This window comes from Populus alba, chromosome 6, assembly GCF_005239225.2.
Source record: "Populus alba chromosome 6, ASM523922v2, whole genome shotgun sequence".
NCBI lineage: Eukaryota > Viridiplantae > Streptophyta > Magnoliopsida > Malpighiales > Salicaceae > Populus > Populus alba.
The window spans coordinates 837936-851592 of NC_133289.1; the positions used below are offsets into that span (position 1 = coordinate 837936).

Below are 13657 nucleotides of genomic sequence, written 5' to 3' on the forward strand. Positions count from 1 at the left end.
TCCTAGTAGCCCTCAATTGAATTGCTAGGGGCGGACTCCCTATAACGAATTCAAAGCAAACGCAACCAACGAGAAAAATGCAGCCGATTGCCGCGCGCTGATATTTTTTTGGGTGCGCACAGTACAACAGAGAACAAAAATTCCACAATTAATCCATTATTTTATATATGAATAGTCTGTAAAGGATATTCCTAACTTTATAAGAAAGCAAATGCGTCTAATAAAAATTGGAAATTAGCTGCCGATTAAATTTCTTATTTATGGAATGCTATGAATTATTCTTGGGGAAATTTTCTTTGGAAAAAAAAAGGGGGGTCGGACTATTTTTGTTTGTGTTGCATAGGAAAATCATTGAGCAATCGTTAACCAAGTTATGGTGTAAAGGATGAAAATTGTACTAGCCTCTAGGTGTGAGGCTTTTAATTATTTCTCAAGAACAAAAAATCGTGCATTGTATAAGGATTGGTTCATTTGTTTTGTTACTTGATTGCTATTTGTTTTTTTAAGTTAAAATTAATAAAAAAAATAATAACTGCAATTAAAAAATAAAAAACAATTGATACTAGAATTGTTTATACAGTCAAAATTAGGCATTCAATTGAAAACTTTCTCTCTTTTTATACTAGAATCTAATGATCTTCTCTCACAAAAAAAAAAAAAAAAACTAGAAAATGAAATTTTAATACCAAAATCTAGAATCTATTACATTATTAATTCAAAAATATATGGCGATCAAACTAAGTTTTTTTACTATGTTTGAAGTTTGCTACATATTTTATGTGTTTTATATTTTGTCTTTTTTTTTTTAATTTATTTCTTAAAAAAAAGAAAAGAATAATTGGTTATTGGAACTGGTTTAAAAAGTTAATTATATAAAAAAATAAGAATCAAATTAAAATCTAAACAAAACACTAACTATTCTAATCATGGTGATTTATAAGAAAAATATTTAGTTTAAAAGTAAACAGTAAAAAACACCTAACGGCATAGTGAATTTTTTTTTTTTTTTAATTGCTGTCCCGTTTATGTTCGGTTTTGTTTGGTGGAGTCATGACAGGCGTGGCTTAATGGAAATAATCCTCCTGTGTTACTTAAACGTCAGGCCAGTGGAGAAATTACTTAAAAATTAAAATCTCTATACTATTTTGAAAAGTTAGTGATATGTAATTGCTAGGTTTTATATGGTGGAGGAAACGCAATGCCCTGATGTTTGAAGTATAGTTGTATTAAAACAGGTTTAATTTGGTGAGTTATTGGTTCGGTGACATTTCGACTCAGAATCTTGTTTTAAGCAGTTGTTTTACTACTTGGTTAAATTTGAGGATGACATGATCAAGTTAAATCCCATGATTTTTTTTTAATAATTTTTATCCAAAACCCATCAATCAAAACCCAATTGATGATCGTGACAAGTTATGGGCACTATTAAAGTAAGATCCTATCTCCATTACTCAAAGCTCAACAAACCTGAAGGAGCCATTTTTGGTTCTTCTTCTTAAGCTGAAGTCTATTGGGTTTTACTTCCAAATTGACTTTTGGGCTTCATATTATATGTTTGTGATGCATTTTAGTCGAATTAAGAACACGCCCAAATATGAACCATTATGCAACATTCAAGCATAATTATGAATTAGGATTTCTACTAAAGATTTCAAGTTCAAGAATTTGTGCTTCTGTGTTTTTTCCTTGTAAGATCCTCGTGTTGCATTGCATATCTAAAGAATATGTGGCAAAGGTTAATGCCCCGAATATTCAAATAGCAAGATTCATCTCCAGGCAGCACAATTAATTGTCAGCTATTTGTCCCAAGCATTTGTGTGTAAAACTCATTGACCATTCAGTACCACTCATTTACATTTCATGGATAATGTAATACTTACAAACGCAAGCATGACAAAGAATATAGATAGCAGATGAAGACAAAATATTTTAAATGATTGATAAGTTTTAAATTTTCTTGATATATTGGAGATGATTTTATTGAAGAGAGTAAGAATATAAGCCCCAGTATGACGTTATGTTCAAGTGGGTTGGGTAAAATTTGAATTTTTTATTTTGAAATTAATTTTTTTATATTTTTTAATTGTTTTAATGTGTTAATATTAAAAATAATTTTTTTTTAAAAATAAAAAAATATTATTTTAATTTATTTTTAAGTGAAAAAATATTTTAAAATATAACTACTACTATATCTCTCAAATATAAAAATAAAATTAAAAATTCATAGCACTAACATCGCCATCACAAGAAACCTAAACATGTCAAGATTAACATGGTAAACAACCTCTTCAAGCCTTGTTTGCTGACAAAAACACTAACCAAGGTTTCAAATGCCACAATGAAGATTCACCTTCCAACAAAGCTTTCCTTTCAATTTCACTCATTGCTTTGACCTTGCTTTTTTACCTTCACTAGAAACCTTCAATCACATCTTTCACAGCTTTGCTATTTTGTCTGCCTTCTACACATCACTAGCATCCTTTCTATAAGTCCTCAAGAACCTTTGTCTACTTTGCTAGGAACCCAAGTGCAATCTCTTTCACTTGCGGTTCACTCAAGCTCCCCTGACTTCCAAAGCGCAAGAACACCACAAGAATCAAGAAACTTCATGATCTCATCACGGTTGGTCCATTCGCCATCAGAGCTACTGACTGTTGCCCTTGTGATTAAACCACTGGCCACGAGTGTACACTTGCCTCACCATTCAAGATAGTTAACAGCATATATAGATTCTACTTCACCAAATGTATTCACAATAATACCCTTTACCTCCTTGAATTTTCTAGCATGGCCCACAAAAGTTGAGTACCCTCCATCATGGAACACCAAATTGGCAAAACCTTGGAGGGAATGGGTTCGACATGTAAAGGGATGAGTAGAGTCAGGATCAGTTGGTTGAAGGTGATCCCTCCCTTGTCAAACCTATCAGGAAGGTAAAGCATAGAACCGAGAAAAGCAGCACCAGAAGCCAAGAAAATTATAACAAATCAAAGAACAAAACCAGGTGACTTGTTGGACAAAGCATCGTTGAAAAATTGCATCCTTAACATGGTCTCTATGATCAGCAACGAAAATTGAAACAAAATGTTCAGGACAAGCTAGAACATCTTCTAGGGGTGGTGGGGTCACAGAAGGAAGACCTAGGAATTGAAACTCAGGATGAGATGCATTGAAGTTTTCTCAACATATGTCGCAAGCATTATGTGCAATATGGTGGTGACATAAGAAGCATTGTGGTGGAGAAACTTTCATCTCTTTCAAGCAAACGTTTTGCAAAACTCCATGACTGATCATACAGGTGATCAATCCCTGGTGATGGGACAAAGACCAGGGCTTAATTTCTTGGGTGCCATTTTTGGAGGATATGTAAGGTTTTTTACTCCTTTGTGCTCTTTGGGGTGGACAAACAATTTGGGACTGAGTTATAATAGATGATAGATCTAGTGGGAATTCAATGGCTCCTTTACTCTGAATAATGTTTTGAGAAATGATTGATTTTCCACATATTGAGTGTTGCCATTTGTTTGAGATTGTAATTTTAGTTGTTTATTTAAATAATTTTTGTGTTAAAATATATGTTAATTATATTTCGTTTTATTTTTTAAAAATTATTTTTAATATTAATACATCAAAATAATTAAAAACATTAAAAATATATTAATTTGAAAATAAATAAAAATAATTGAAAGTTTTATAAAAATAATTTTTAAATAAGAAACAAATAACTCTAAAAAAAAAAATTAAGTACCTACTTAAGATTTTTAATTAATTTTTTCCTTACAATAATTGTAGCGAGGACTGTTTTTCCGACAAAAATTCATGGGGAACCAAGAAGAAGTCAAAAGATGTCGTCCTCACTTCGAAGGAAATACATTGTTGAAAGAGTCCTATTTTCAAAAAAAAAAAAATCATTTTTTTATAAAAACAATTACATTTTAATTAACATATAGATGCGGTAAATAATATATAGTGAATTGTATATTTTAAAAAACGTTAATGATTGGTTGAGATTGGAGATATGAAAAAATTTTTGTACAATTTATTTGTATGTTATATTTTTTGTGTAATGGAAAAATATACCTAAGATAATTTAATGGAAACTTATAATGACATAAAAATCTGCTTGTCATTATCCTAAAATTAGAAGAAGAATCAATGAATTTCCTTATAATAAAAATTAGGGCGACATTTAAACTTTCTCTCTTTCTCTGCTTTTTTTTTTCTTTAAAAAACTTCTATTTGTGATTTTACTATGTTCAATGAAAAAGAAATATTTGAATTTTTATTCTATTTCAAGATATCTATTTCTATTTATTATATTTGAAGATGTCTATTTCTAAAATTACATTTAATCATAGATATTTTTTAATTAGATTTCAAGTCAAATTTAATAATATTTATATTTTATCTATTATTAATTTAAAAATAAACTATTAAAAGGAAACAAAAACCTCATCTATTCAAATTGGTTTTATATATTCAATATCTATTGGGTTTGAATAAATTATTATTTTTATTAGTTATTATCTCGAGTCAGAAAAGATATATAAGACACATCCATGTTTTTATATTTTTAAAAAATATAAATTCACTCAAAAAAAATTAAAAATATATTTATTTTATATATTTTATAATCAAATATGTTTTGTCTCTTTTACATTTATCATTTTTATTTCATGATATTAACCAAAATCAACCATGAACTTTCTCTTGCCATTAATGTCACCGACAAAAATAAAATTGAATGGTTTTATCATGCAAGAAAATTCGAGAAATGCATTCCTTGGTATTTGTGTCGAATTGAGAGTGTTTGGAAATATTAGTTAAAGCTGTGGTTTTTAAAATTTTTAAAATATTGTTTTATATTAAAAATTATTTGTGTATATTTTGAGAACAGAAGGTCACCTCACATGCAGTGCTCTTTGGCATTTAGCAAACATTTGATCTGAACGTACTCAGTGGTTGGGGTGATCAATGCTAGCACTGAGTACCTTTAGTACTTTTTGTTTGTTTGTTTGTTCATAAAGAAGACACAGGGTTGCAGCAGGGTCATATTTTTTTTTTTTTTTTTTTTTTTTTTATTTACGTTGGTGTCCGGACCAGCTTGCGCGCACCACAACTAATCTCACGACTCACTGAATATCCTGCAAATCCAATGAGCATGTAAAGCACCACAGGGGTGACAGGCGTGCACGATGAGGTTTTAAACCCATGATGCAGAAGAAAGGAACAAGTTCCTTCAACCGCGGAGCCAAGACCTCAAATGCAGCAGGATCATATTTCTTGATTTCGAGTGTTGTTTGTTTTAGTTTTTATGCCTGAGATTGGATATAATTTATTTATATATAAAATTCAATCATAAAAAAATATAATTTTTTTTATTTTTTATAGTTTTTTTTAGTGGATTTTATATCTAAATCTCAACCTCTAATAAAATCCGAGAGTTACCCCTACAAATTATCCATGCTACCAGAGAAAAAACAGAAAAGGGATGGCCTTTCTACAAGGCCTCCGCTTAATTAAGAGACTAATGCATACAAAATCAGAACACAATACTGTAACTTACTATGAAAATGAGATTAAACCATAATAGGAAGTGATGATCATTGATGAAAATTAAGCTCTTCAAGGCTTGTTTTCTAACCATTGATCAATCAACTTTTCCTAAAGCAACATATGAAGATCCACCCTCCTCCACAGCTTTCTGGGCCATTCACTGGTTGCTTTGGCCTTGTTTCTAAGTTCACCTCCTGCTCCATCATGGTTTTCACAGCTTTTGTTATGTCCTCTGCCTTGACAAAATCTTGTGGGACAATCTCTCCTAAAATCCAAAGTCAATTCCACTGGTAATCCCAAGTCCTTCACCAGCTGAAAATGCGTTGATATGTTGCTCACCATATAATGGCCAGGTTATGATAGGCACACCATACCATAAGGTCTCCAAAGTTGAGTTCCATCCACAGTGTGACACAAAAGCACCTACTGCTCTATGTGCCAAGATTTCTACTTGAGGTGCCCATCCACATAGCATGCCAATATTTTTAGTCCTTTCCAAGAATCCCTCTGGCAAGATTTCTCCATAGTTGTCAAAATAACTAGCATGCATCTGCCCCTTGGAGGGTTTCAATCCAATGGACCATAAGAATCGGCGTCCACTCTTCTCGAGCCCGATTGCAATCTCTTTCAGCTGAGCCTCATCAAAGCCTCCTCCACTTCCAAAGCACAAAAACACCACTGATTTTTCAGGTTGATCACCAAGCCATTTGATGATCTCGTCACGCTTAACAGCATCTGATCCTGACAAACTCTTTCCCCTGTGATCAATCACTGGCCCGACATTGAAAATTGGTGGTATATCATCTCTAGCCAAAAGAGCATGAACTACATGAGACTCAACCTCTGAAAATGTGTTAAATAATGATGCCATTGGCATCTTTGAACTTCCTTCCATGGTATGCAAATGTTTCATATCCCTTATCGTTGTGCAGTAACGGCAAAACACGGTAAGGCACAGGATTTGCATAGAAAGGGATGATATAGTCAGGGTCAGTAGATCTAAACTTAGGCTGGCCATACTCTTCCCTGTCTGAAAGGTAAAACATCAAGCCAAGAAAGGGCAGCACCAGAAGTGAAAAAAACATGAGAAGGGACCCCAAGTTCTCTTGCAACATCAATAAAGGCAGTGCAAAACAAATCAAAAACAACACTAGCAATGGGAGCAGGGTTATTGGCCATCACTTGGCTAACGATAGCATCTCTTACAATGGTTTTGTGATCATTGATGTAACTACTAAAAGCATGTTCAGTGCTCACAGCTAAAGCTTCTGCAGAAGTGGAGCTATGGTCTCAGGAAGTGCGATGAACTTGATTTGTGTATGGGCTGAGGCAAGTGATTCGATGTACTTGCTTATGCTCTCAGCATGTGGATTGTTTGATGACAAGCATGGTTATCAAGAAAACTGTCATTTCTATCAAGAACCAGCTTTGCAAACTGAGCAGTTGATACAAGGTGGCCAACTCCAGGTGAAGGGATGAACACTAGCTGTGCTTTCTTCATTTTTGGAGGTTTTGTGGTGATTTTGTGATGCCAACTTATTGATTTGCTGGAGTGATCCACGCTTGCCTTATAATGGCTCAATATCAAGCCACAAACCATCACGTGCCACAGTGCTAGTAGTACATAATGACAATATATTATTTTATCTTAGAAAAAAAAAAAAAAAAACTCCGAAAAACCTTATCTCGAATTGCTGCTTCGAATTTTTTCCCACCATCAGATGAGGGTCATATGACGGTGGAAACGAATTCGAGGAAGATATCTAAGCAGCTAAAATTATGAAATATATATTACAGTACTTGTAAAGTATATAAGGAAAACGAATCCAATTTAGAAACATAAAAAAATGTGTTCAAGATCAGAAGCTAAGATGCCGAGAGAGGTACGATAAGGGTTGATTAGTTGATAGTTACATTTGTGGTATTTGGTGACTAAGGTTTGGCCGGAAGTGGGAATGCTACATGATATTTCAGAAAGAAAATCTTGCCCATCAATGTGGAGGTGGTAATTGTTTGGTCCCCTTTATCTTTGTGGAGAGGAATAAAAGAGGGCCAATAATTCAAAGAAAAAACACATAAGTATGGTAGCGGTAGTGGATAAATAAATTCTAGAATCCTAATAAATTATTTATTGATTCAGCTAGTGTATAAATTGATATAAAAATAAAATGTTTTATTATTTCGGGATGAAAAAGACGACGATGGTGAAAAACAAAGAAGACATTCCTTGAGCTTGCAGAAATTCATCCTAAAACTTTGAAATGATTTTTTCTTCTCTTTTCAACCAAACATTTTTTTTTTTTTTTGTATCATCTCATGTATAATATTTTGTATTTTATACAATATTATACATAAAATAAACATCCTTTTAATCGGAAAAAATGATTAATAGTGTAAAAGTTGATCTCATAGAGGTGTAAGATGTTGGAAAATATCACCATAGAGACCGATTGGTTTTATAGTAAAACTCTCATAAGACTCCAATACCAATTCTATACCTCCAAAGAGAAGTTGAGAGCAAGAGAAGCCTAAGAATATTGTTTTTCATGACATTACTACCAGACGAACTGGGCAACAATCAACAAACCAGAGCGCCTGCATATCCACGTAATCAGTTTTGAGCCCTACAGAGCAAAGACGAACACAACGCAGGACAACCAAACCATAGTCACTATCTGAATCACCCAAGTAAATCATAACCGAGTGATTTCCCGCACCAACAAGGCAAGGAGTGATGCTTAAACTGTTTTACTTGAGCATTTGTAAGCAATCTACAACTCGGGGAAAGTATTGAGTATTTAAGTTTCCTGCTGCAATAGATGGATAGTTTTTAGTAACAAAACTGTTCATTCCTTCAACGATATGAAACAGCAAAACTACAGCCTTGTTTTCTATGAAACTTCGTATTTTGCTAAGCTTTGTAAATCAGACAGGTGCCAATCAAACAACAATGCCATCTCATCTGATCTTCCGACAACCATTTACAGAAGGGAAAACTCTTGTTACTTGCACCTAAAAACAGTATGATGATGGAGCAACAATAGGACTTCTAACCTCCAATGCTACTGCTGCTGCTCATATATCTGCACATATGCCTCAGAGAGCGCAACCATCTGAGGAAGGGTTTCAGAAACATGCAGATCCTGCATCTCATACCTGCACAGCATTGATCGTCAGATATGTTATATAATTACTACTTTCATTCACAAACCATACCAGTGGATTAGAAATAGAATTACCATAGCTCTTCTGACTTCCGCTGCACAAAAACCCTGTAGAACCCCTCATTAGGCTTTCCATCATGGACAATGTTCGCAATCAAATCATACTTCGAGCGCAATCTCTCATTTTCTTTAGGCATTGGCAAAGGAATAAAAATCTTTCAATTCCAAGTTCTTCACAGGAAAGTTGACTGTAACGATAACAACAATTAGCAATGGATAATGCAAAACCAAACCAAGTTCTAGGTTAAATTCACTGTTAGTGTCCAGGATTACCCAAGGTGGGATTCTTCTCGATGAAAAAGTTGTTCTTTTTAAATCGCTGCATATGTAGTATTAAATATCGTGGCAATCTGGGTGACACGATATTTCATCCGGGCAACACGAGGACGAACAACTTCAGTCACAGTATCACCATCAAATTTCTTCAGTATATTGAACAGAGGAACCTGAAACAATAGCATAAGTAAAAAATGTCTTCACCAAGAAGAGGAAAATCACAAGTGGAATTTAGTCAATTTACGCAAAAGGAAAAAAAAAGTCCAGTATAAATAAGCCCAAAGACACAGCCCGCATTTCTGGGTCACATGTGATCATCACATACACACAAATATAAACTGTAAATCCAAAACTTGAATACTGCAGTTAATTCAGCTTTCATCTAAAGCCCAATTCAATAAGGTTTTAATTTAACCAATTGAGCAAAATATAGACTTGCATGGCAACCAACAAAAGCACTAAACTAGGAGTTGAAGCGAGAATAGAAATTAGCACTTCTTCTCAACAGATGAATAAACAAAAGAAACTGAAGAATAGAAAACTGAATTATGTTCTATCCCATGGTCAATAGCAAAACCCTTGATTGCCAGGGATAATGGAGGCATGAGCTAGGACTTTTCACTTATTTATAGATCTGGCAAAAAGAATCAACCAAATGTTTCTCTACCCAAAGCAGCAGTGTCTAAATTCACTTCTATGGATCTAACCAAGCATCTGTTTTTTTTTTTTAATCATTTCATTGGGTAAAGGCATTAAACATGATGCAGTGCTTAAGGCAGAATCTCAATAACACCAAAGATATTGCAGGATAAAGCCAACTAGCGCACTAGCTCAGCTAGAGAGTGTTTTGGCATCACCTCTTTAAAAAGATATAGATCAAGTTATTAATATTTTCAAGCTAACACATAATGCATAATTACCTGAGGTATTATATTCTTCTCCATTACATCTTTAAACAGAGGAGGTGGTGGCAAATCCAGTCCAAGCATTAAGAATTGCATTCCAGAAGTTTCCGTGAAAATATCATGTTTAGTTCCACCATCAGTAATTCTTTGATCAGAATTTTGATCATCAGCATTTTGTTTCTTCTCAGTGATAGCTTTGTTAGGACTCTCTTTAATAACCTCCAACTCACCCTGCCAAGTCAAGTTTAGATAAGCACCACTGAGATAAATAATATTAGCAAGCAAACTGTATAACAGATTAGAAAGTATTGGAACAGTAGCTAGCACCTGAAAGCACTCATAAATGATACTGTTATTTTTCTTTGAAGTTCTAAGATTTGCATGCAGGGTATTAAGAAGCCATGCCATGAACTCCACAGGATCAGACTGTTGTCCTATTCGAAACCGTTTCTTACTAACTTTCATAACTGCCTGGAGAAATTCATGTGGACTCACCTGAAAATTCCCAAGAAAATGGATAAGAAAATTAAATGAGGAAACACAAGTTGAACATTGGAAAACCATAACTTCATAGAAATAACCAAAGGATCAAACCTGTCCTTTAAAGTTCCGAGCATGCCATATTTTACGCATGAGTTCTCCAAAGCGTTGAACAAGAGGAGACTTACAATGCTGATAGTTTTCAGGGATAAGGAAGAAATTCCTTAAGGGTGTAACTCTCATTAGAGACTGAATTGTTACATTCACAAAATCAGTTTCCTTGATGTTATTCAGACCCACCTGAAGGTTAAAATCAAGCAACATAGTTAACAATGTAAAAGGCCCAAAATCTGCATCTTATTGCAAAACTAAGTTGTATCCTGAGGGGAGATGGTTACCATTCCAGGAAGGTAATCAGACCCATCAAGTGCCCTGGACCATTGCCTGTTTTTGTCAATCTGTCCAACTTGATCCCTGGTAAATCTGCATGGATGATGCGAAGTTCCTGAAAGTTAGTAAATTTATGTAATAGAATTGAAAGGAAATGAAATCAATAACACTGGAGACAGACGGGAGACAAGGATAATGGGGTTTGTAACAAGTCAACCCTCAAAGATCAAGAACACACTAGCTATGAGGAGACTCAAAATATTCAACTTTTATTCATCCATGTCTACCAAAAGGCTATTCCCTTCAAATATAAACTAGGAAAAAATAAAATTAACCAAGGAAATATCTATTTTCCCAAAAAAGCTCCAACATCAAATAATAACATAAACCCTGAGGCCAAAGAAAATGTATAATGCACCCACACACACACTGAGAGCATGAGAGAGAGACCTTGGATTGAGAACATGTCGTATGTCATCAAGTGATGGGTCAATAATCTCATATCCATCAGGAAGACAATAAACCTTCTCTGTCCTAAGATTGATGTACACATGGTGTCCTGCTTCAAGACTATGAGTATAAGCATGGGATTTCTTCCCTCTTCCTTGGTAATACTTCCCACAAACTAAACATGCATACACATTCAAATTCGACAGAGAAACAGAGCAAAATTTCTCGAAATCAAAATCCAACACCTGCAAAACCCAAAAAAAAAAAAATCATCAAAACCATATTTTAAGCATGCAAACACATAAACATAGATAAACCAAAACCCATATATATCATCCAAATAAATGTCTCCTTCAAATATTTATTTAAACAAACATGAACATGACTGCACAAAAAGAAGCCATGTATGTTTTATGGGGGGAAAAGCACCTTTTTAATACGTTTATGTAGACAAAGAACTACACAAACAAGATCCCAAATATATCAACCCAAAAAATGCATCCTAAGCATATATCAACCCAAAAAATGCATCCATGTACACACACGAACACACAATTACACAAACAAAAAGCCACGTATATCAACCAGAAAAATGAATCAGATAACACACTTTTGCCTACAAACTACAAAATAACTACACAAATTATCCAACAAAATGCATCCTTCCACACATTTAAATACACAAACACACACCTAAACTAACAAAACCACATATATCATCCAAGAAAACACATATTTAACACATTTATGCACAACAACATACATGTAACCTCATGTAAACAAAAATCCATGTTATCTCCTAGATAACACAATTTACTACATATAAACCCGCACATAAAATATTCACAAAAGATGCAATCTTTACCTGTCGATTAACAGTATCCAAATACGGGCAATCTTCACGAGGCTCAAATTGACTCTTCCTCCTTTCCAAACTATCCCCTTGTCCATACACATCCTCTTCCTCCTCCTCATCCTCACCATTCTCCGCCGCAACAACTTGTGTATTACTCCCCTCCACCCCAACACCATTAATTGTTTTCCCCCTTTCGAAGTCCTCGTCTTCATCATCCACATCATTGTAAGGACAAGTGGGTTTCCAATACCAGAAGCTGAGGACTGCTCATCCACTCTCTGCCTCTTTAAAACACTTCCACTTTCTTCACTCCCCATATCATCTTCTTCTCTCTTGTTTTTCATTATATTTTCTTCCTTCACTGTTATAACACGTTGAAAACAAAAGACAAGCTCAGTTTATGCAGATTTAATCAAATCTCAAGCTCTAAAACATCAAAATCAAAACTTTAATCAATAAAAATAACATTTCAAGATAAAAACAACAAAAGGGGTTTCGAGAAAACAACTAACCTTTGATTCAGTGATCTTGAGAAGAACCCCAAATGTTTCCGATGTCTAGACTACTGAAAGAGCTTAAGCTGACTTCAGGAAAAACGACTTGTCGTTTCTTACCTTTTGAGTCCCACTTCTACCCTTGCCTGATTCCTAAATATATTAACAGTGGTAATTAATTTTAAGGATCGCTTTATTTTTACTTGTCTAGAATTAATAAACGAAAAGCTTACGAAAATCTATTGGGAGTTTGATAAACTTACCTTTAAATAAATTATTATAATTTTTTATTTATGATAAAAGAATTTTCAAATTTATTTACACATCAATTAAAAGTGATTTTTTTTAAATAACTTTTTAAAAAAAAATCAATGAACATGTTATTGGCTTTTTGAAAAGCCACTATTAATAATATAAATTTTTATATTTAATGATAAACAATATACTATCCAGACTAGATTGAGTTTTTAACTAAGATTAAATATTTTTTAAAAAAAATAGAAAATAAAAAATAAAAATAACCAAAAGATACATCAGAACAATGTTTTTCCAAAAGTCATTATTTTGCATTATTGATAAGATCGATGCACACAAAATTCACACTATATCTCACATGTAAATGAGTGTGTTAAAAAGGGCATTTTTCGCATGATTTGGGTATTTTCTATTCATTGTAATTTGGTTTTTCATATATATTATAGTTATCAAACACTATTTAGATCATCATGGCCCATGCATATTTTAAAAGTAGAAGATAAAATTATTATTATTATTATTATTATTATTATTATTATTATTATTATAAGATTCATCACGTGAAAAAAATATATAAATACCCTTAGAATTTACCTCTGCCAAAACGTTAACAAAAAACTAAAAAAACTTAAGGGGCGTCACCTCCTATCCTTTATTCTTAAGTTTTTTAATCGCATTTTTTTTAATCTAATTATATAAAATTAAGTTTAAAATTAAAACATGGATGAAAACTTAAGGTCGGCCACTGTTCATATAAACGGTGAGCCTCTT

At 33.4% G+C, this 13657-nt stretch overlaps 1 protein-coding gene and 1 pseudogene across 1 annotated transcript; both read right to left on the reverse strand.

Moving 5' to 3' along the window:
• Positions 1 to 5476: 5476 nt before the first annotated feature.
• Positions 5477 to 7084, reverse strand: LOC118046163 (UDP-glycosyltransferase 71K1-like; annotated as a pseudogene).
• Positions 7085 to 8288: 1204 nt separating this feature from the next.
• LOC118046162 (uncharacterized) lies at positions 8289 to 12404 on the reverse strand (the record flags this gene model as incomplete). Its single annotated transcript, XM_073409740.1, is given in 11 exon segments — positions 8289 to 8712; positions 8796 to 8932; positions 8934 to 8968; positions 9054 to 9132; positions 9134 to 9226; positions 9977 to 10192; positions 10289 to 10456; positions 10556 to 10741; positions 10840 to 10924; positions 11282 to 11526; positions 12147 to 12404. Coding segments are annotated over 11 exon segments (1596 nt in total), but the record flags the coding sequence as incomplete, so codon positions are not given.
• Between the last annotated feature and the right edge of the window lie 1253 nt (positions 12405 to 13657).